This window comes from Halichoerus grypus, chromosome 2 (assembly GCF_964656455.1).
Source record: "Halichoerus grypus chromosome 2, mHalGry1.hap1.1, whole genome shotgun sequence".
Classification (NCBI taxonomy): Eukaryota; Metazoa; Chordata; class Mammalia; order Carnivora; family Phocidae; genus Halichoerus; species Halichoerus grypus.
In genome coordinates, this window is record NC_135713.1 from 15,511,520 (window position 1) to 15,536,965 (window position 25,446).

Sequence of the window (25,446 nt, forward strand, 5' to 3'; positions counted from 1 at the left end):
AGAATCATTTTTGGTCATAAAATATACGAGTATTCTAACACTATGAGATTCCCTTTGGAAATGACTATAAATTTAACAAATAGCATATTCTCCAATTCATGTTTCTACTTGGAAATGCTTTTAAAAAATACTCTCCCCGCAGAGAGCATTTGGCAATGTCTGAAGACACTGTAATATGGTGGTGGTAGAAATGATGCTAAAAATATCTAATGTTTGGAGGCCAGGGATGCTGCTGAGCATCCTACAAGGCAGGGCAGTCCTCCACAGCAAAGAATCATCCAGTCTAATATGTCATTTAGTGGCAAGGTTGACAAACCCTGCTGTAGAGGGATATGATTCCCTAGATAATAGTTGAAATTACATGAAGTAAATCAAAGAGGTAAAGGATAACATTGTATTGAGACACGCATCGAAAAACACTCTAGTTTATTTTGCATCTTTCTTTATTAAACCATCCAGAATGCCAAGACTTTGTCTGCTGGTTATTACTCACTGACAAGAAACATGCAACCACATTTTGCTTTCCTCACAGGTAATATTGCACACAGCAATTACTTGGAGGGCTCCATGACTATTACTTAGCCCTATAGCTATACAAAAAACAATAATCTGATAAACTCTTGCACACCCAGGAAGTCTCTTGTGCTGCCTTCTCTGCATTCTCATAGCATAATCCGCTAAACTGTGAAGGGAATTCATAATTTGCATGACAATTGTGTTTATTTTCCCTCTTAACACGTGTGCGCACCCGCCCACGTGCGCACACATGCGCGCGCGCACACTGTACACACCTAAGTAGACCATAAACCTACAGGGAAGACAAGAGTATTTTTCATTACTGTATCTTCTATGTGGAGTTCTTGTCTGACAAACCCCTGCACACTATGTAAGATTAATTGAGGACGTCTTCTCTAAGTCTGCAAGCTGAACTCACTGTCCACTTTATGGTTCCCTTGTATTTTGCTTAACGAACACTATATTGAAATTTTCTGTTTATATGTCTGTAACCTGTTCAAATTTAGGGACCTTGTTTCCCCTTCCTTCCTTCCTTCCTTCCTTCCCATTTTATTAGTAGCCACTATTAGTTCTCAGCACATAAAATGCCTTCCCTCTGTCCTCTCTGCAAAAAGAATTAAAGAGATACAAAAAGGGAGATTTTTTTAATGGCTTGGTAATTCAAAACTAAATTAATGAGTATATGACAAAAACAATGACTTTGTCAGACACCATATGCTGAGAAAAATTTTGTTGTCATCCACCTACACTATTAGCCATTATTAGTATTATAAACCTATATATCTTTAAGCATTACTGTTATTTAAAATGTTTTTATCACAAGTCTGCATTTCACTTTTTATTATCACTTTATAAATAACATATATATAAAAATATATTTTTTTAGTAAAGAAGAATGCATTTCTCTGATAGCAGATAAAGCCACAACCCATTTTTCGAAGTAATCGCCTTCACCAGTATGTGTGTTTTTTTTGATATGTCCTATATGCACATACAACACACCCTTACTTTCTAAAATAAACTAGACTATTCCACATGTATTTCTGAAAACTTTTTTCTCACTAAAACAATATAGATCTTCATATGTCAGTATATGCATACAAATTCGTTCATTTTAAGACTGCATATGTAATCTGTATGTGTTTGAAGAGTCATTTACTTGAAAACTTCCTTACTAGTAGATTTCAAGTGTGTTTCCAATGTTTCCCTGTTAGGAATAACACTACAATGACATTCCTTTAACATGTCTCTTTGTGTAATCATGTGAATGCATCTATAGGATAGTTGTCTATAATATGTTCTCAATTTAAAATACTGTTAAATTGCTGCCCAAAACGACTGTGGGACTTCACCTGTCTGCTAATGGCTCTGTACATTAACAACTTTGTGAATTATCAGACTTGTATACTTCGGTAGGTGAACTCTGGTTTCTCCTTCTCCTTCGTGGTTTCTTAAATTACTAACGAAATTTGAGGTTTTTCTTTGGATAAGTAACACGTTTCTTTTTTCTGTGACTCTCCTGCTAATGTAATTTCCCCATTTTTAATTTGATTGTGAATGTTATTAAAAAATCCCCTTATGTAATAAAAATTAGTTCTCTGTCAGCCATGTTTGCCAGTATTTCAGTTCATCTTTCATTTTATTACATTTAGCATAATTATTTGACATCTGTATTTTCAAATGTTTATTCATTTAAATTCATGTCTTATTGATTGTTGCTTATTGTATCTTATTTTACATTTAAAAAATCCTTCATATACTTGTTTGTTTTGTATTTAGTGGCTGCGTTTTCACAAGCAGATTCAAGTTTTAATTTTTATAGTTTAATCACAGATTTGTTTACTATTAACTTTGTCCTTAAGTGTGGGGAAAAGCACACTATTCCCATTGTCTCAGCATCATGAGTACACTGGTCCTCCACCTGAGCCCCACTCCTGAGCTCAGTTAATGAGGCTACTTTCCATTGCTCGATACCTCCATTTGTTTCACTTTGCACACTATCTGCATCACAAAGGTTTTTCAGCTTTTGGCACACGCACCTTCCTGGAACCTGTCCATTGTCTTTATCCACACTATATCTAGTGTACACATTTTGGAGTTGTTAGAAAATCCTTTTCCAAAAACATATCCTTGTTGGACTCCCTATGGATTCGATTTCTAATATAAATAAATGTCTATTCCCTTACTCTCAGGAACTTTAGGATTAATTTTCCTCTTCATGGTATGTAGCCATCCCCAAATCCAATCCTTTAAAACAAAAAGGAACATTATAATAACATTGAATCTATCTTCACATGTCAAGAAGGAAACCCCCACTTCTGGCTCAATAAACTGTACGGATTCTGGAACATCCACTAATTTTGTTATAATTATTCCACAAATAGCTTGATCCAGATTTTACATTTTTAACTAAATTTAAAAAAAAAATTGGGAACTTAAAATCTGAATCTCTATCTGGTTTAGAAATGTTTTCCAGTTGCACTTCTTACTAACCATGTAGTCTTGGGCAAATTATTTAACTCTATGTATCAGTTTTATCATCTGTAAAACAAGGATAACCATAATGTTGCCCTTATGATGTGAGCATGAAATTATTACAAATTACATGCAATGCCTGGCATATAGTAAGTGCTCAATAAATATTCCTTGATTCTGTTTCAGTGATCATTACCACAACTGTTTTGACAACTTGTAGTTTCAGATCCTGGCAAAACCAACCAGTTGTTTTGCAGTGATCAACTTCAGATTTTCTGCAGAACTCAAAGTCAACATTCAAATGTCCAATTTCCTTTTCCTTGATCAAAATTTCTATGGATGCAATTGATTCTCCAGCTGATGGCAAGCAAGATTTAAATATCTGAAATCAACTGTTAGCTGCATCATAAGCAAAAAGGGAAATAGCTGCCATAGTACAATCATCCAGCATCACAATTACATAGAAAGGGAAATAAGTGCTGATTTCATGTGTCATTCCCAAATCAAGGCACTTCATGGAAAATGGCATCATTGTTTCTTATCTGATGCTGAAACCATTCTCACTATTCTTTTGGATTCAGTATTGGTTTTAATTTTTTGCCTTTGGGGTCCTTGTTAAATCTCGAATTTGTCCAAGTACCAATTCAGATTCAATGTAGCTATATGTATCTGAGATCCAATGAAAGAGTTTAAACGGAAACAAGGTTTACTTTGTCAAGAATGATTTTGGCATTGGCAGGCCTGGGAGAGAGCATCAGTTCTGCAATAGAATCAGTCTTCCAGACCCTTTTAACTTTCTGCTCCATCTCACTTAGCAGTAAGCTTTCATCCTTACGGTACCAGCGGCTGCTGCTTTTCCATACCCCATCTGCATTATGGGCCATGGGTGAAATATGTGTGTCCTAGATGGAAGGGAGTGGTGGGAGGTGAATATTTGATTCTGCATCATGTCACCCTGAACAAAACTGATTTGTAGTAACACAAAAAGACAAGCTGAATAATAGTTAGATAACTAACAGTATCCACCTAAAGGGAAGAAGCTCAATCTTATCATTTAGAACAAATAACATATGTTTGGGGTATATGTGTGTATTCAGCAGGGCTGGCAGAACACCAACTGCCCTAGAGTAGCAGATGCTTTGTTTATCAGAACTGTGACGCTATCCTCTAATTATTCCCCCTGCCTCCAGTCTCATCCCCTGCAAGCCCTTACAATAGAGGTTGGCAAACTTTTTCTGTAAAAGGCAACACAGGAAATATTTTCAACTTCGTGAGTCAAATGGTCTCCATTGCAACTTCTCAGTTCTGCCACGGTAATGCCCAAACTACCATAGGCAATATTTAAATGAATGGGCGGGGCTGTATTCCAGTTAAACAGTATTTACAATAACAGACAGCAAGCTGAATTTGTCTCCCCTGCCATTGTTGGCTGGTCCTTCCTCTAAAATATTACTAGCTTTTTAATTCTAAAATCAGAATCAATGCAAATATCACCCATTCTGAAGCAGACATGGAAAGAGAGTTCCTCCCTCCACTAACTTTCAGGGCACTTCCTATACATTCATATTAAAATGTACATTGAATGCTATGATGATGCTTTTTTATCTGCTTTTCTTTAGTGAGTTCTTTCTCTCTCTCTCTCTCAATGGAATCATGCCTAGAAGCACAGTAATACAGTTACTTAAAGCCTATTCTGTTTTGTTCTTTGTCTCTACTTTTTTTTTTTAAATGCATGCTTATTTAAAAAATATATTTATTTGAGAGAAAGAGAGAGAGAGAGAACACTCTCTCTCAGGGGGAAAGGAGGAGAGGCAGAGGGAGAAGCAGACTCCTCACTGAGCAGGAAGCCTGACACAGGGTTGATCACAGGACCCTGGGATCATGACCTGAGCTGAAGGCAGATGCTTAACCGACAAAGCCACACAGATGCCCCTTTTTCTCTACTTCTTGCAGATACTATATATTTCTCCTCAACCATACTCATCTCAGTAAAAGAACTTAGGAATACTATTTCCCATTCCCATCCCCCTCTCAAGTCCTGGATGAAGACTTTGAAATGTGACTTGTTCCTAAGTGCTCAAACTAGAGATTATGCTTCAATAATTCCTTGAAGTTTCATGATTCTTAGATTGTACAGTGTCCTTTAGCATCCTCAAATGTACCCATTTAGACTTAACTGTGTACACACACAAACACATACTTCAGGGTACATTTCCAATGTATTTTTTTTCATTTCCTTGTCATTTTCCTTGATTTCAAAGATCGCTGTTTGGATTCATTTCAACAATTTTCAGTTTCAACATTTTCTCAAATATATTTTTAGATAAGATAAGGTGATGATCTACTTTCTGGATCCTTCCCCAAACAGTTATTTTACCTTGACAAATGAATCATATTTTGATGAACAGAGGATTTGGAGCTTGAGTTCTTTTTTTTTTTCTTTGTATGTTATACATTCAACTGTCAATCAGATTCTAGTATTTCAAGTGATAAATAAGATGTGTATATATATATATGTATATATACGTATATACATACATACATATATATATATACACATATATATATATGTAGGTATATACATTAGTAAGCAATTTAAAAATATCTGAAATTTTATAAAAATTTATCTTTTATTTGGGTTTTAGGTATTATGCCAGGATTTACCTAGGTTTAATTCTTATTCTAACCCTTCCTTAAAAAAACCTATTAAACTCATAAATTCAATATATTCTTCACCTCGAGGAAAATAATATTGTTCATTCCTTCAACTACTCTTTTTTGCTGTCTGGGAACATACGTCATTCACATGAGAGGTCTAATGAGCATATCTTTTAAATCTCATTTTGTACCACAATTCCCACATTTTGGGGATATTTGCTCTCTGATTTTTAGTTACTTCTTCCAGTCTGATGCGTTCTCAAGCTCCAGGACAATAATTTGGATCATATCAATGATGGTACATGCCTTAATCATATACTGATATTTTGTTGTTTACTAGTTGCAGAAAACATGACTGTGAGTTACAGAAATCTCTTTGTAGTATCCCGACAACACTCGGGCTCTTGTTTCCTTCTGCTCAGTAACTTGCTTGGTAATGACTACTCTGCCTGTGTTTCTCTTTGGTGCTTTGCCCCTTGTTATGGTGGTTTCGCTTGTGCTCCTTGGGGCTCTTATGTAGCCTTACCAATGGCATTCTCATAAATGATAGAGTCACAGAGATCTTCACTTCTGTGAGACAAAAGGGGGCTAGCAAATGGGGTGTCAGTTCCTTGACAAGGTGAGAGAAGGAAGTCTGTTCTAGAGTTTCCACATAAACTCTCACCTGCCAGGCTTAATGGTGTTGAGCCATATAGACTTACATATATAATACTCATATCTAGTAATACATATAAGCTCAAATATATAAAATCTTTACTCAAAAATTGTGTTCTACATCCCAGCTTAGAGTCTTACAGAGATAGTCAAAAATTATCATAGCTGAACTTCATTTTAACGATTTAGAAAATTTATCATAGGAGATAAAAACAAAATAAAATAGTTATATGACAGAGATCTGTAAGTAATGAGAAATCCCCAGATCATCCAAGTGACTGGAGACCTAGGTCATAACCCATCAACCGCAGTGTAAGCTCTACATTCAAGAGAACCTGGTGTCAATTTCTTCTTGGCCATTTTCTAAATATATGGATTTGGGAAAACCACCTAATTACAGTATGCCGGTTTATACATCTTTAAAATGGTATCCAAAATACTTTAAGGATTATTTATGTTTTAAAACAAATAAGGTATGTAGATGCTTATGAGTATCTAAAAGGTTTTATTGAATACTGTAGCTATTACTTACATTTTTAATGTCATTTGCTCATAAACTGCAACCTTAAAAGACATGTAGCAAAAGACTTCAGACATTATATTGTCTATTTTTATTTATGTAAATTTTCACCTTGAATGTGTTGGTATCTTCGTAGCAAGATACATGAAGAAATTATATGGTCAAAACCTGTGTCAAATAAGCATTGCTGGCGTTTTCCCATTAATGAAAGTTTGTTTGTTTGTTTTTTCTTAAAAACCAAACGATTACCTATATTATAAGTTCATAAATGAATTTTAATATTATAATATCTAGACCCAATATTCTTTAACATTTTAAGCCACATGTAAATATCAAAATATTTTAAAATTTCTTCAGATTTCTACACACACACACACACACACACAAATGAAAAACTTGTCTTCAAATGGTGATTTTTTGGATTCTCAAATATATATTAGCTGCCAAAGTAAAGAATGATTTTTCTTACCCATATCTGACATTTCAGGCACAGTAACGATGTATGGTCCATCTGTGAACTTTGGAGCATTATCATTGATGTCTTGTACTTTGATTATGAACTCGGATTCAGGTTCAAGAGGCTTGTTTGTTCGTCTGTCAATAGCCTGGGCATGAAGCACATAGTGGGTCTTCTGCTCTCTGTCCAGGCTTTTCGTTGAGTGGATATCACCAGTGGTATCATCAATGATAAATATAGTCCCAGCACCTTCTCCAGTAAGGATGTACTTGACAGACCCATCGCCTTTGTCAGAATTGGAGTGCAGCTGGAAAATAAAAATTAAATAACGTAGCTTCCAATTATATTCCAACCTAACATCATGTTACCTTAAAATTGTCTATCTATAATTTTTAACTTACTTTGATTATAACTTTTCTTATCTCCACAGTGTCCTGTCAGTTACTAAAATCATTTATTTTTCTGCCGTTTTTCTCTACTTGGTATTGATATGGATATTTTTATCATGATCTAAAAAATCCAATTATTGGGCGCCTGGGTGGCTCAGTTGGTTAAGCGACTGCCTTCGGCTCAGGTCATGATCCTGGAGTCCCTGGATCGAGTCCCGCATCGGGCTCCCTGCTCGGCAGGGAGTCTGCTTCTGCCTCTGACCCTCCCCCCTCTCATGTGTTCTCTCTCATTCTCTCTCTCTCAAATAAATAAATAAAATCTTTAAAAAATAAAAAATAAAAAAATAAAAAAAATAAAAAAAATAAAAAATCCAATTATTGACTTAAGAGAAATAAATAATACTAATTAAAAGAAAAACAATAACACTTGATGTTATTCTACTAATTCACCACTTCACTAACTACAGAAAATAGAATTGGAAAAAGAAATTACCAGTAAATCACTATTGCCTTCAATACTTTCAGGAATAATGATTTTTTAAAATTAATTGCTTGGCATTTTATTTCAAACTTAAAATTTAAAAAAGAAAAATATATATGGTAGGAGAAAATTCAAATTATTAAAAATCTCCACAAAAGAGGCACTTATTTGTTACAAAGGTATTAATTTTATAATTTGAAAAATTTAAAAAAAGAATTTTCCAGATTAATTGTTCAGATTTAGAACATTAAGAGCATTAAAATAGATTAAAATAGAATATTTTATTTTTTTAAGTTTATTTGTTTGTTTATTTATTTTTAGTAATCTCTCTGCCCAACGTGGGGCTTGAACTCATGACCTCGAGATCAAGAGTCACATGTTCTACTGACTGAGCCAGCCAGGCATCCCCCTATTTTTTAATTATGAAACTTTAACTCAAAATTTAAATAGTAGTAAATCAAAATTGATTGATTTAATCAATACATGGGCCTATTTTTTAATTAATTGAAATACACTAACAAATTCCCGTTCATTAAAATAAAAATAATGGAATATCATTTTAAAAATATTACAGAAGTAGTATTTCAGTAGAGAAGAAGTATTTAGTAAGAAAGATAAATACATATTAAGATAATTATAAACCACTTTTTCATCATTTAAACATCAGAAAATGCTTTTATTTTTAATTTTTTATTTATTTATTTATTTAGATTTTATTTATTTATCTTAGAGAGAGAGAGCATGAGGGGAGGGGCAGAGGGAGAGGGAGAGAGAGAATCTCAAGCAGACTCTGCACTGAGTGTGGAGCCCAACACGGAGCTCAATCTCATAACCCTGAGATCATGACCTGAGCTGAAATTAAGAGTTGAATGCTTAACCGACTGGGCCATCCAGGTACCCCAAGAAATGCTTTTAAACTGCATATAATTCATACTTCATAATCTATTATAACTTATACCATCTTAATTAAATATTTCCATAAGAGCCACTGTTATATTTCTAACTAGAAATGACCACACAATATTTTCTTAAATCTTAAACATGTATTTGAAGAATTATATCTCCCAAGAGATTTGAACAGTTATCCTTCATATGAAACCTTTTTGGTTACCTAACCTTAACTACTCACCTTTTGCTCATTTCTGACACTTGGAAACATTGAAAAATATAACCTTGTTCATACAGCCTTTGGGTTTCTTGCCATAATAAAGAGAAATTTTTCAAGGATTATATTAAAGTCTTTGAACTCTTAGAAGACATTTTTTTAAAAAGATAAAATATAGAAAAATATAATAAACTGTGACAAAAGGACTATGCTATGGTAAAATGGAGGCAACTGAAATATAAATTATAGTATCTCAAAAATAATCCTCTTTCTTGAAAATGCATAAGACATAAACAGGGACAAATTCTGATGGGAATCACTTAGCAAGATTCAACAAATTATATCTTTCCAAAATTACTTTTTTGGGGGGGTTTTTATAAAGAGGCGTAAGAAATCCATTAGCAAAATATGAAAAACATAGCTTTCAAAGATTTCACACTTCATTAGTAAATTAACCACTGAATGAAGAATGCAGATGAGTTGTGTGGAGATAGTTGTATGCATGGATGGAAATGCATTTAGTCATTTCTTTAGGTTTCTCAACATATCTTTTTAGCACCTAGAAAAAGGATTTATCATTTATGAAGCAGACACCTGCAAAATATCAAAAGAGCAGCCGGTTTCACATTCTGCAACTTTGGTTTAATCCCTAACCAAATCATAGCAAAGTAAAATAACAAATTCATTAAACAAATGTTTTTAAAAACACTTTCTCAAACACTCTTGTTATTAAATAAAATGTGAGACAGGTGCTCGCTTCGGCAGCACATATACTAAAATTGGAATGATACAGAGAAGATTAGCATGTCCCCTGGGCAAGGATGACACACAAATTCATGAAGCATTCCATATTTTTCAAACAAGGTTTTAGAGGGGAGGTGGGAAGGGGTGATTGGTTAGCCTGGTGATGGGTATTAAGGAGGGCACGTACTGCATGGAGCACTGGGTGTTATACGAAAACAATGGATCGTGGATCACATCAAAAACTAATGATATATTGTATGGTGACTAACATAATAAAATTAAAAAAAAATACCCAAATTTGAAATATAATAGGTAAAAAAAAAACTGTGAGACAGTTTTATTAGCTATTGTTATACTATATATGAATTATAAATCTATATAACTAATTTAAAACCCTTTTGGGGGAAATACGTTACGCTTCTAACTACTGCTTTCAGAAAGACATAGCAATGGTGACAATTGACTTTTATTTTCAGGATATATTTTCATATTCTTCTATGTTCTCAGTGAGGTTATTTTGATGTTCCTTTATTTTGGATTAAAGGTTTGTATTACAAAAAGTTAATCATATTTAAAGAATGGGCTTATATATATAGACCAGCAATGGAAGTATGTAAGAGAAATAGTAAAGTTGTCAATCTAAAGCATGTATTAAAAACATAACACACTCTGTGCTTTATGTAGATTGTTAAGCATTTCAGATAAAAGACAAAAATGTGAGTAATTTTATGGCTTTAGATTTTAAGACTTGAATCTCATTCCACATTCATAGAGTGTTTATAATTAGTAAACAACTAAGCCTAAATATTCCCAAAGTTATGCCTAATTTGAAAATAGATGTGCAATAAAATCAGTGAATTATAATTTAGCACTATTTATATTATTGTATAACATAGTAAAAGTTATATTAAAATGTTATAAATATGTATTTGAGTTATATAAGGTGTTAATAATGCTTAGCGTGAGTGTTTAAATAATGTAGATAATCATTTCATTAATGGATTTTGTGAATCTCTCAGCAGGCCTAGTTGAATCTTGGAATGATTAGCTTTTATGTTAAGCAGATGGGAAACTATTACAATGGCATTTAGTTTATATGATTATGATGATAACCATTTGTGAAAGAATAAAGTGATCCACTCTCAGGATTACCTCTTGTCTACCATATACCCATTTCCAAATGTTCAGTTCAGTTTGGAATACATATCTGCAACAGAAGTGGCTCTTGAGAGAACCACCAGCTATATTTTTTTCTTTTGCTTAATCAGTGAGTTTTAAGATCCTGAAAGAGCACATGTTGTATTTTAGAAATGTGTTATCTCTGAGTGTGGGCAGCAATAAGACATCAAACAAAAGAACTGGGAATAGAGTACATACAGTAGAAATACTCTGGATATAGACGTGATGCTGATTTAGCAACAGCAAAATATGATGTTGTAAGTTGAGCTAGCTATTATATTATTCAAGAGAGAATTTCATTGTATCTTACATTGACATACGTAAAAATATTTGGGAGACAAAGTTGATTTTAGTCATATATACTGAACACTTTGCAGCAGAAAGTTTAGAAATATGAAATACCACTGAGAGAACAGTGTCAGGGTCTTATCACAATACAGAGTAGTGGAAATATACTTTTAGAGTCATGAGATTTTGCAAAGTAAGTTGTATTTTGTGCCAAAGGACAGATGTTATATTATCCTAAAGCAAGAAGAGAGAATGCCTGTGTATGTTATCACATAATAATGTAGGGTTAATTAACTGTTCTTTAGAGAACAGAAAAGGGGAAGAGAATGAAGAAAGAAAATATAACCGCCCAAGGAAAGCAAAATGAGCACTTCTCTGGCATTACTTTAATAAATTGTCTCTTTCTAAGTGTTCAGTAGTAACCTATGGCACTTAGGAAGCTCATGCGACTCACATGAGTTCCCCCTAGAAAACTATTTATTCACCCCAGACCACATTAGGATCAAGACCTAAAAATCTATAGCTTTCACTCCAATGCAGAGTTCCTCACTAAGATAATGTTCTATCCCTTGGGGAAGAATAACTTTAAAAGGTTAAGAAGTTTGTGGCAGAGCAATTAATTTCAAAAGTTGCTTTTAGTCAGGACTTTGAGCTATGTTAAAAAGATAGGTCACTGACTTGAAATTGTAATATTTTAAACTACATGTTTTATGTATTTTTTTATGAGTAAGAAACTTATATTTACAGTATTCCAGTGGAATCCAGGAATAAAGTCATAAATATTATATAGTAATTCCACTACTTTTTTTTCCCAACACATAAAATACAAGTGATGCAATGTGAAGATCATAGAAAATACATTATTAAAATTTATTATACATCCTTCATTCCAGAATGTGTTACATTTTTTCCAGAATGTATTATATTTTGAACTATAAGCAGATGAAACAAACTTCAATTGAACTATTAATAACTAATTGATGTAAAGAAGAAAAAACATATCAAATCATAATAGTCTCTTCATAATGAACATATCAGTCTTGTGCAAGAAAAAAAAAAACATAACCATTGGTTTTAATTAGGTATCAACTAATATGTAAAAAGTTATATTAAAATAGTAATGATAGGGGCGCCTGGGTGGCTCAGTCGTTAAGCGTCTGCCTTCAGCTCAGGTCATGATCCCAGGGTCCTGGGATCGAGCCCCACATCGGGCTCCATACTCCGCAGGAAGCCTGCTTCTCCCTCTCCCACTCCCCCTGCTTGTGTTCCCTCTCTCACTGTGTCTGTCTCTGTCAAATAAATAAATAAAATCTTTAAAAAAATTAAAAAAATAAAATAGTAATGATAAAGCACTTTGTTCAACCACAAATCTAACATTAATTGATTAAAATGTTAAGAAATTAGGTGAGAGTAAGGAAATGAGGAATGTGTTTGTTTAATTAGAAACATCAGAGGTCTTTGCAAATATGCAGAAGTCTCCTGTTGAATTTCAGTTTTTAACATTTAAATTATTAATGTGTATTCTTAGAGAAGGAAACTAATGAGGGAGGAGGAGGAGGGAAAAGGAACAGGAGACAGTATGTGTTTATTATATCCCCTGAATCCCAGATTAGGGGTATTAATGTGCAAGATTAAAAAAAAAAAACTATAAAATATCTTTGAAGTCTGAAGTTGTCATAATTCCAAATCCATCAGCTATACTTTAGAGAGCCACATTGGGGTGTACCAAATATTTATGCACTGCAGGAGGCAAGTCAGTGGTTGAGAATTTCACTATTAATTGTTGGAAAGCCTCAAAACCCAATCAATTGATTAAAGTTGGAGATATATGGGGCATAGGAGAACCTCTTCTCTATCAGAGTTAATCTGTGTTCTTTTATCTGCCAATTAGGGTCCAGCTGAGAAAGAGACAGCCCTGGCAGCTGGTTTTAAAGGAAAAAAAAAAAAAAAAAATCTCAGAGTGTACTAACATTAGTACAATTCTTGAAAAATACTGGCCCAAACCATTGTCCACACATTCGCATGTGTTGTGATTTCATCTCCATTAAAACTCTATCATTACTGTTCATTGTAGCTCTTTGTTCAAATAAAAAAGCAGTAATTACATATTGAAGGGAGACGGAAAGAAGAGAAGAAATGTGAATGGCTTCAATCATTTAGAAAATTCATCTGACAATAAAATGTAAGATTATCATTTGATCTAGTAATCACTTTCAGAAGTATATAGCCAACAAATATTTTTGGAGCTCTCACTATGTTCCAGTCCCGGTACTCAGTACTTAAACACATCAGTAATGCAGAGATTCCTACCCTGGGAGAGCTTACATTAATCCCAGTGGGAAGAAATATACAGTAAGCAGAAAACATGACTGATATATAATATGTTAGAAGGTGGCAAGACCTACACTCCTTTTTACAAAGAGAGAAAGAAAGTAAAGGTGAAGAACTATCAAAGGTGATTGGGAATGTGTAGAGAGATTGCAATATTAAATATGGAAATATGGTAGGCAAAACACTGGCCCCTCAAAGATGTCTCTATCTTTACTCTGGAAGCCTGTGAATATGTTACTTTATATGGCAAAAGGACTTCATACACGTGATTGAGGTTAAGGTCCTTAAGAAAAGGAAATTACCTTGATGTCTCTAGATGGGACAATTCTGATCACATGGGTCCTTACAAGGGAAGAACTGATCCCAGCTGGGTGAGAGAGAAAAAACGGAAGTGTGAGAAGGATTCAGCACCTCATTGCTGGTTCTAAAATGTAAAAATCTTCATGCAAGACCTAAGATAGGCCTCTAGAAGCTGAGAAAAAGCAAGGGAATGGATTCTTCCCTAGGGGAATGAAGCCCTGCCCACAACTTGATTTTAGCCCAGTGAGAACTATCTTAAACTTCTGACCTATAAAAGTGTTGGTAAATAAATTTGTGTTGTTTTAAGGCACTAATTTTGCAGTGATTTGTTAAAGCAACAATAAGATCTAATAAAGGAGTCAGATAGGGCATATTCAGAAGATGACATTTTAGTAAATTCTTGAAGGAGGTGAAGGAGTTAGCCAAATGCATATTATAGGGAAGAGCATTGCAGGCAGGGAGAACAGAAAGAGCAAAGGATCAAGTTAGGGACATGACAAGCAGATTCCAGAAACAGTGAGGAAGCAAGTGTGACCAGAATTGCATGGACAGAGAAGGGCAGTAGGAGAAGATATCAGAAAAATTCAGCAGTCCCCCCTTGTCTTTGGTTTCGCTTTTCCTGGTTTCAGTTACCCACTGTCAGCTGTGGTCCAGAAGCAGATGATCCTCCTTCTGATGTATCATCAGCAGGTCAATAGTAGCTTCATGATGTGTCACGACGCCCACATCATTCCCCTCACTTCATCTTATCATGCAGTCATTTTATTGTCCCACATCATCATAAGAAGGATGAGTACAGTACAATAAGATATATTAAGAAAGAGGGACCATATACACAATTTACATAACTTTTTTACAGCATACTTGTTATAATTGTTTTATCATTGCTGTTAATCTCGTGTGTCTAATTTATAAATTAAACTTTATTATAGGTATGCATGTATAAAAAATAACACCATATATAGAGGGTTCGGTACTCTCCGAGAATTTAGGCATCCACTGGGGGTCTTGGAGCATATCCTCCATGGATGGAGGGGCACTGTAACTGGAAGCAAGATCATGGAGGACCCCTGGATGACATAAAGGGAAACTGGAAAGTTTTGAGCAGTGAAGTATCATAATTGATTTATGTCTCAAAAGGACTGTGTCTACTTCATTACTGTGAACAGAAAATAGAGGAGCAAAAATGAAAGCAGGGAGAACTGATAGACTGCCACAATGGCAATACAATGATTGATGATGACAGCATGGACTGGGGTAGTGGTGAAAGTGATAAGAAATGGCACAACCATGGGGGCACATGGATGGCTCAGTCAGTAAGCATCTGACTTTTGATTTTGGCTTAGGTCATGATCTCTGGGGTTGTGAGATGGAGCCCCACATTGGGCTCTGCGATCATTGCGGAGTCTGCTTGAGATTCTTTCCCTCTCTCACAGTTACTAAGAATTTGGAATTGTAATCAAATGAGATGTGGAAGGATACAGGCACAGGAACGAGAATGGGGAAGATCAGGAATTGAATTTTGACATGCTAACCATGGTATTTCTATTGGGGATCTCAGTAGAGATCTAGAGGCCATTTTCACACGCAGTCTGTAGTTCAAAAGACAAATATGGTTGGTTTTATAAATTTGGGAGACATCCAGCACAAAAGTGGCATTTAGAGCAATGAAACAGAATGAGGTTATCTATGAAATAAATGTAGAAGAAGAGGGAAGAACTGAGGACTAAAACCTGTAGTGCTTCAAAATTAAAAAGTCAGAGGGACCAGAAAGATAGAGAAGAAACAAACCAAACACATGCCAGTGTCCTGGAAAACAAGAGAAAATAAACATCTGTGTATAAGTATATCTATATATGAATAATACTTACTGATTATTTCAGAGGCAAAAAATCTAAAGGTCCAACTGGAGGTGGATTGTTTCATAAATTATGAATTATCATTACAATAATTATATGAATATGTTAGTTCTGAAGAACTCTCTATAATTTGTTGTAGACTGAGAAAACCATGCCATGCAATAATATAGAAGCTGAGATCTTACTTAGATAAAAGTACAAATAACAAAAGCTACATGTGTAGAATATTCATATTTATAAACATGGACATATGTACAGTTAGGAAAGAATATAATCCAAGCCAGTGAGGCTTGAGGGAGGGCAGAAAAAAGCCGACACTGCAGAGAGCTAGTCAATTTCCTTTTATATATCTTTCAGTTTTAATTGATTGAATATATATTACTTTTTTATATAAATGTTCTTGTTGTTATTGAACAACAGTTTTGGGTTTTATTTGGGCCAGTTATGTGGAAAAGTCACAATATCTTGCAGCCCTCTCTCAAAGTGGTAGGAATCATTAGACAATCTCACGTACCATCTCATTTCCATGCATAGCCTCTAACCTTTGCTTGATTCTCATTCTGAGATGCTTAAAAATTTGATTTGTTTTTTTTTTGTTTTTGTTTTTGTTTTTTTTGGCCACGCCTCAGGTTGCTAAATTCTGTCCTGAATGTAGGCACATCTCCCGGGCTATTGCTTTAAGTTGCCCAGGTACTGCTAGGTAATGCTTACTTAATTGGCTGTCTTGTCTTGCTGAAGCCTGTCCTGACATTTTTGGATCCCTGCCTATTTCATATGTCCCTCACGTAATCCTGCAATTTCCACATCTCTATTCAGTTATTCTTTTGGTCTCTGTCAATACCATCCTTGTGTTTACTCTAGGTTTAAAACCAATTCAATGTGATGGAATGGAAAAAAAAAAAAATTGCATCCATCCCTACTATGTATCAAGCAATGTGCTGAAATAAATCAGGTCCCTTGTCCTTAAGAAGTTTTTAGTGCAGTGAGCCAGAAAGAGCAACAGATCCACAGAGTAGGGGTAGTTCTGACAGAAGCATAATGTGAAACCAATTTTCCCTTGTTAGGAATTTTTCCCAGAGGAAAGGACACAAACTCTCAATCTATATTCCTGTTTCTCCGTTTCTATAAAAGGATAAAAACTACACACTTTCTAAAATTTAACACTCATCAAACTTTTTCTTTATTCATGTGTGTTCTGGATTTAATCCTATCACTCAATATAAATTGTTTTAAGGTTAGCAAACACCACCCAGTTATAACTTTATTTATTTACTTGTGTTTTTGGAGAAAGCTAATTTTAAAAACATGATTAAAGCTACCACAGCACAAGGGAGCAGAATGCAAAACTCTCAAATATTGGGTCCTAACTTTGGAAATGCAAGACATGGAAATACTGAAGCTTTTTCAATGGAGAGAAACTGTGGATTGAGACTCAAGGAAGATACAGTGCAAAGTATAAGTTTTCTTGCTAAGTTTTTCTGTGATGTATGGGGCTACTCAACCCAGAGTTGAGCACACATAACTCTGCAGGTTGAAATAAAAATTCTGTGGTCTACTATTGTGCACAATTTTTCCTCTCAGTTAAGCTTTTCAGGATGAAATGGTATTCTGAAATGTTTGAATCATAAAGACCAATTTACTCAGCTGTAAGTCTGAACTCATTCTTTACTTTGCCTTGTGTTTTTTAGCAGATTGAATAACCAGAGCTACCACTTTCTCAGTCACTCAGTATGAAATCGTATGCACTAATGATGATTTTTTTCTTTTTCTATTTCCCCTTACTAAAAACTTTCTAAATTCTTGTGATTTGATCTCTTTAAAATATCTGCCGACCCCCACCCCTTCTCTCCATCACAGTTACCAGAGTTAATTCATGCCCTTGTACTTCCTGAGATTATTGCAGTTTCCCATAAGTGGTCTCATTACCTGTCTTCCTGTTTCTGTTCCATGCACATTCCATTTACACCATAGTTTAGTGTGTTATTTCTAAAATGTGAATTTTATCCTTTCCTAAATAAAACACTTGAGAGCTTCGCAGAGCCTTCAGACGGAATATATCTTCACCTGTTTCCTGTCTATGCATCTAACCTAATCTTTGGGCACATCACCATTCACACGAAATTTTTAGCCCAACTAAACTGGATAATCTGGCTCCTCATGTGCCCACTGTCCACTGGCACTTCAAAGCACGATATCAAAAAAGTGAAAAGACAATTCACGGAGTGGGAGAAAATATTTACAAATCATATATCTAATACAGGTTTAGTATCTTTTTTGTATAAATTAACAAGCTGTTCATATATTAATATGGAAATGCAAGGTAACCTAAATAGCCAGAAAGGTACGAAAAAGAACAAGGTTGGAAGACTGGATATTCTAGATTTAAAAACTTACTACAAAGCTACAGTGATCAAGACCATGTGGTCCTGGGATAGAATAAACCTATAAATCAGTGGAATAGAAATGAAAGTTCAAAAATAAACCCATACTTTTTTAAAGATTATTTATTTATTTTAGAGAGGGAGAGCATGCATGTATAAGCAGCGGAGAAGCAAAAGGAGAGGAAGATAATCTCAGGCAGATTATCTCAGTGGGGACACTGAGCTTGGAGCCTGACACAGGTCTAGATCTCACAATACTGAGATCATGACCTGAGCAAAACCAAGAGTCTGATGCTTAACTGACTGAGTCACCCAGGAGCTCCAATAAATCCATACTTTTAAGGTCAATTGATTTTCATTATGTGTGTCAGGATAATTCAACTCTTCAATTCTTACAACAAATCTTGAAAGGACAAATTGGATATACATATGCAAAAACTGAAATTGCATCCCAAGCTCAGCTCATATACACAAATTAACATAAAGTGGATTAAAAAAAAAAAAACTAAATTTAAGAGCTAAAACTATAAAACTCTTAGAATAAAACACAGGTGTAGATCTTTGTAACATTGGAATAGGCAATGTTTTTCTAGCAATGATGCCTGAAGCACATACAACTAAAAAAAAGATCAATTGAACTTTATCAACATTAAAAAATATGACACTTCAAAGCACGATATCAAGAAAGTGAAAAGATAATTCATGGAGTGTCAGAAAATATTTATAAATCATATATCTAATATGGGTCTAGTACCTAGAATTTATAAATGACATAAGAATAAAAAGACCAGTAGCCCAATTGAAAAAAAAAGAATGGACAAAAAAATGAATACACATTTCTCAGAAGATACATGAAAAACCAATAAGCACATGAAAAGATGATCAATATCACTAGCCATTAGGGAAATGCAAATTAAAACCATAATGAGCTACCACTGCAGACCCATTAGGATGACTATAAGTCTAAAAAGAGAAAATACAAGTGTAGGCAAGGATGTAGAGAAGTTAGAACCCTCACACACTGCTGATGGAAGTTTAAAATGGTGTAGCCATTTTGAAAAGCATTTGACAATTCTTCAAAATGTCACACATATAATTACCATATTGATGTGGGAAACAAAGGCAGAAGAAAAATTATCCAATTTCCTTACTACTCACAGCCCATTGACAAGTCCCTGAAACAGGCATGTGACATTCCCCTAGGGACTCAAGTGCCTGAATGTGGACATTTTGCTAAGGGCAAAAGGCAATCTTAGCTTGACCCCCAGGTAAGTCTACTTTAACATATAAAACTTCCTTTGGAAGCTTCCTTTATCCCTACCACCCAAGATACATGTTGGCAATCATCCCCCAGGCATATGACCCACTGATGTACATCCAAAGGGTCTCACTGAGTAAGGGACAGGCAGGGCTAGATAGGGACAGAGAGGTAGAGGGCTATGTGATTAGTCACAGAAATCCCAGAAACACTGAGGCATAATGAAACCAGAGATAAGGGAACAAACCAGACCATCCTGTCCTGGCATTAGAGGTAGGGTCTTTTTATGACAGTCACCTTGTGACCAACAAAGAATAACCAGACCCCAAAGAAGAAGTAAGCCATTAAAGATGTTATCACCAGTCTTACTAAAACTAAGATGTCACAAAATTGTTAAGGCCACATGCTCCCTGGTCAGTTCTAAATAAAAGACTGTGGGTGGAGGGCCGCGTCGGCAACCTGGTCAGGACCCCTCTCACTCTTGAGAGCTTTTTCTACATCCTTGCTTAATAAAAGTCTATCACTTTGCTCACTCCCCTTTATCTGTGAGATTCATTCTTCGACTCCGTGAGACAAAAACCTCACTCTTCCTCTTCAATATGACCCAGAAATGGGGGTCTTAAGTATGTACCCAAGAGATATGGAAACATATGTGAAACAAAATCTCTAAACAAATGTGGCTGCCAAGGGCTGGGGATAGGAGGAGAAATGGAGACCGATTACTATTGAGCATGGGGTTTCCCTTCCAGGGCAATGCAAATATTCTGGAATTAGGGAGTTGTGATGGTTGTGCACCTTTAAGAATGTATTAAAAGCCAATGAGCTGTACATTTTAAAAGGATGTATATGTTGTGAATTATAGCTCAATAAAAATTAATAAACTACATAAATGAACTAAGCACACCAATTAAAAGGCAGAAATTGTTAGATTGGAAGTAAAATAATGTACCTTAAGTGAAAATGCATAAGAAGGCTGAAAGGATGAGAAATGATATACAGGCCTATCAACTATCAACATAAAAAAGCACATTTATGAATATCAAAGTATATTTCAATACAAAGTATATGACAAGAGTTAAAGGAGAAAAATTCATGATTTATTAAGAGCATACAAAAATCCTAAATACATATAGACCTAATTATAGATCACAAAAATTCATGAAACAAAAATTGACATAAGAGGAACAGGGAAATACACAGTGGTGGTAAATTTAACAAATCACTCTCTGTAACTGATATAATACACAAACTTATAAAAAGAGAGAAAAAAACTTGTGCTATCCAACAATTTGACCAAGGTGACTTTACAAAACACTAAGCCTGACAACTGCTTAAATGCATTCTTGTCAAGTACACGAGGAATCTTCACTAAGAGAGCATATATTTGATAACACAAGTCTCAATAAATTTCCAAAGAATAAAAACTTACAGAGTATGTTATTAAACCGGGAAAATATTATAGCCCAGAACCTCTTATAGAACTACATGACATAGGGGCGCCTGGGTGGCTCGGTTGGTTAAGTGCCTGCCTTCAGCACAGGTCATGATCCGAGGGTCCTGGGATTGAGCCCCACATAGGCATCCCTGCTCAGCAGAGAGCCTGCTTCTCCATCTGTCTCTGCCCCTGCCCCTGTCCTTGCCCCTCCCCTTACCCCTCCCCTTGCCCCTCCTCCTGCCCGTGCTCACTCACTCTCTCTCAATCTGTCAAATAAATAAAATCTTTAAAAAAAAGAAAGACATGCCATATTTTTTCATAATATATTAGCAATAGAATCCAGAATTATATGAAATGAATAGCATACCATGAGCAAGTGACATCTATCCCAGGTTTGCTTTACATTCAAAAATCAAACAATGCAATTAACCATCTTAAGGTAATTAAGGAAAATAATTACACAGTTATCTCAATAAATTCATAAGAGGTATTTCAATAGAAGTTAATGTACATTTATGACACAAACACTAAGCACATTAAGAATAAAAGAAAACTTTCAACCTGATAAGCAGGATTTACAAAGAGCTAAAGTTAACATACTTTGCACTGAAAGATAAATATCCAAATATCTTTCCTGCTAACACCAAGAAAAAAGGAAGTATATTCATTTTTACTTATATTCAATGTTGTATTGAAAGTTCTAAACTACAATAAAACAAAAAACAAACAAACAAACAAAATATATAGTTTGGAAAGGAAGAGGTAAACCTGCTTGTATTCACAAAACCGTATTTGTTTACCTAGAAAATACTAAGGAAACTATGTATATAGACACACAGCGCGCGCACACACACACAGAGTAACTACTCTTCTGATGAATTTAGCAAAGTCAGAGTATTCAAGGACAATATTTGAAAACTGAATGCATTTCTACACACTAGCAACAAAAAATTAAAAATTAAATTAAGACATTGAACAATACCGTTTATGAGGGCATCAAAAAGCCTAAATAATTGGGAATAAATTTGAAGAAAGATGTGTAAGGATCTCTTTACTGAAAACTATAAACCATTGCTTGGAAAATTAGAAAAGCAAAACAAAAAAAGTTATAGCACACTTGAAAATTGGAAGTGACCATAAAATTACCATCGTCCCCCAAATTGATCCATAGAGTAAATAGAATTACAGTCAACTTTAGAAATTAACAGGCTGATTCTAAAAATTATACGAAAATTACTGATGACTTACAATAGCCAACATAGTTTTAGAAAAGAAGTACATAATTGGTACATTTAAACTATTTGATTACAGGTTTCACAAGAAAACTACACTGGTATAAATACAGGCATACAGATTAAAGGGGCAGAATAGAGAATCCAAAAATAGACCCCACACAAAGATTAATGGTAACTTGAATTAACAAAGGTTATAACGTAATTTAATAATTTAATTAAGTGACACAATGTAATAGGGACATTTCTTCAAAATTTCTAGGAAGAAGCTGATGGAGCTCCAAAATTCTAATAGCAGGAAGCCAGGTAAGAAAGCCACTCATCAGTAAACACATCCTAACTTTTATATAAAAAATGAAAGGATAACACAGACTGCAGAAAAAAAAAAAAAAGAAAAAAAAGAGAGAATCCAGAGGCTGGATTCATGAAAATTATTCCTACATCTTGAGAACTAGTTAAGGAACTTCTAGTATCTGCTAGACTGAATTTCAAAATCCCATTGAGCAGAGAATCCTTTGTGTCTCTAACTTCATCCTTTTTGAATATACAGTGGTTTATTTTGTTTTGTTTTGTTGGTTTTAGTGCCTGTCCCATCATTGTGTGTGTGGTGAGAAAATAACATGTTTTTATAGTTTCACATAACTACAGACCAGAAAGAATTTTATTTAAGGATATGAACTTACGGACTTATATCCAAAGAGCTTCATCTACACTTGGACTTGGATTAGATAATGAGATCCAGTATTTTGAGCTAACACTATAATGGGATGATACTTGTGAAGACCTTGGGTAAGGATGAGCATATTTTGTAGGAGGAATATGAATCTCTGGGCTGTCAGAGGGTGGCCTAGAGTGGGCAGTGACTGGAATTACCCATAATGATTGCTGCTTCAAGCTATTTACACACATATATAATTTCTTCTGAAGTGTGCCTGGGACAGTAACTCCTAATTAGATAAAAGTGATGGGTTGTCATTTTGAAAAATAGATTATAAAAGGATATTGGCTTCCATAAGGCTTGCCCATTCTTGTCATCTGTAACTCTGTTGCAGTCTCACTTTCCTTCTTGGTGCTCTGAGAGAAGCAAGCTGCTTGTATAGGAATCCTTATAAAGAAGCTCACAGGACAAGAAACTGATGTGTCCAGCCAGTAGACAGTGTGAACCTGAAGCTTACTAACAGACATGTGAGTGAACTTGGATGCGGATTCTATGCATAATTTATCCCTGAGATAATTCCACCCCACTGAACAAATTGATCACAGTCTTATGAAAAATTCTGAATCAGACACACTCAAAGAGGCCATGGAGTCCTGACTCACAGAAACTATGAGATAATATCTGTTGTTTTAAGTCACTGAGTTTTTGAACAATAATGAATCCCCTAATGATGCATAAGGATGTATCTCAAAAGAGAATGCTGAATGAAATCAGCCAAATAGAAAACAAGTACATATGTTGATTCCATTTGTAAAATACATAGAATGTAAATGTATAGACATGCAAAATGTAAGCTGTGATTGGAGAAATCAAATCAGTGGTTGTCGGGATCAGGGCTGCAAGTTAGTGACTGCAATATTTTCATTATCTTGATTGAGATGGTTTATAAAGTTTCAAATATCATCAAGTATGCATTTATTATAAGTCCATTATATGTCACATAAAATGTCCTATTTTTATTGTTAATAATTATAAAAAATTATTAAGCACCAAGAGTATACTGCAATGGTTGCTATGTAAAACATAATTATCGATATAGCCTCCCTGCCGTTGAGATTACAATAAAAAATGCAATACAAAAAGAATGCTGTAAGCCCACCTCAAAATTTCCTTAACTTTGAAGTGGCTATTTTAGCAAATGAGTGAGGTTAAATGACTTGTTCTTTCAGGTACAATGTTAATAAGGCTTTGAACATGACCTAAGGGATGTTTTATTTGTACCCACACATTTCCCTCAATTATATTAGGCTTGGTAAGAAAAGGAACATTTGTAAGTTTGGTAAGAACAATGACTTATATCATATTCCTTTGTAGGACCTTAAACTTTAAATTTTAAAATAAACTCTTTACTTTCAAAAGTAAAGTTTTATGATTTGTCTATAGCTTGCTAGATAAAGAAATATTCAAATTATTTTCCATTGTGTATTTTCATTGGATCTAGTTAGATATCTTTAAAATGTTCTTTCCAATCCCTTATAAAACTAGGGTCCTTCAATCAATTAACTGTAATCTGGAGCAAACTTTGGAGTGATAGAACATGACTGGCAGTGTTTCTCCTACAAAAAAAATTAAAACAGCATTTATTTTGCACTTACTATACTCCCCCAAATATCCATGCCTTATTACATTATTTTACTTAGAAAAATGGACTTTGCTAACATGAATAAATTAAGGAGAGATTGTCCTTGATTATCCTGGTGTGCCCAATGTAACAAGTGTTTTGGTAAGATATATAGGAAGAGTCAGATAAAATATATGATGAGAGAAGCAGAGGGTCCATGGAAGAGACAGAGACATCTGAAGATGCTATGCTGCTTGGCTTACAGATTTTGGAATGGAATACGATCTAAGGAAAACAGGCAGCTTCTTAAATCTTGAAGAGAAATAGATTTTCCCTTAGAGCTTCCAAAATGAATGAAACTATGTTGATACCTTAATTTTAGAACTTATGACTTCCAGAACTGTCAGATAATAAATTTGTTATTTAAGCCACTAAGTTGATGATAATTTGTTATAGCAGCAGTAGGAAGATGATAGAGTCGTATACGTCATATATCCTGCTAAAATATTAACATATTTTAAGTAACTTTTGAGGTAGATATTACTCTTATCCCCATATTGTTTAAATTAGCAAGCTGAATCTTCTTGTTAATTTGTCCAAAGTTATAAAGCTATTAAGTAAGAGAATTTAGATTTGAATACTTTAACTTCAGAACCTGGAGTCTTATACTTTAGCCAAATGACATTACTGTACACACACATACATAGTTATTGAAGACTAAATGAGCACTGGGTTTGTATGTAAATGATGAATCACTAAATTCCACTCCTGAAGCCAATATTACACTATATGTTAACCAACTAGAATTTAAAAAAAAAAAACCTTAAAAAAGACTAAATGTATAAAATTGTATATACACTTTCACATTTTCTGCAATAGTCATACATTAAACACCAAACTTAAGA

General features: G+C 34.5%; 1 protein-coding gene and 1 non-coding gene across 5 annotated transcripts in view; one reads left to right on the top strand and one right to left on the bottom strand.

Moving 5' to 3' along the window:
• Nucleotides 1-25,446, bottom strand: part of CDH18 (cadherin 18) — a 458,591-nt gene that overhangs the window by 228,557 nt on the left and 204,588 nt on the right. For 3 of the 4 annotated variants that reach the window (XM_036064734.2, XM_036064737.2, XM_036064736.2), the window contains exon 3: nucleotides 7,293-7,587. In XM_036064734.2, coding sequence (XP_035920627.1) covers nucleotides 7,293-7,587 — 295 coding nt within the window. Of the gene's footprint in view, nucleotides 1-7,292; nucleotides 7,588-14,099; nucleotides 14,165-25,446 lie in introns of all 4 variants that reach the window. The other variant, XM_078066588.1, reaches the window with a different exon arrangement.
• On the top strand, nucleotides 10,005-10,111 carry LOC118518178 (U6 spliceosomal RNA). Its single transcript, XR_004908500.1, has one exon. It is a non-coding gene; the product is annotated as a U6 spliceosomal RNA (small nuclear RNA).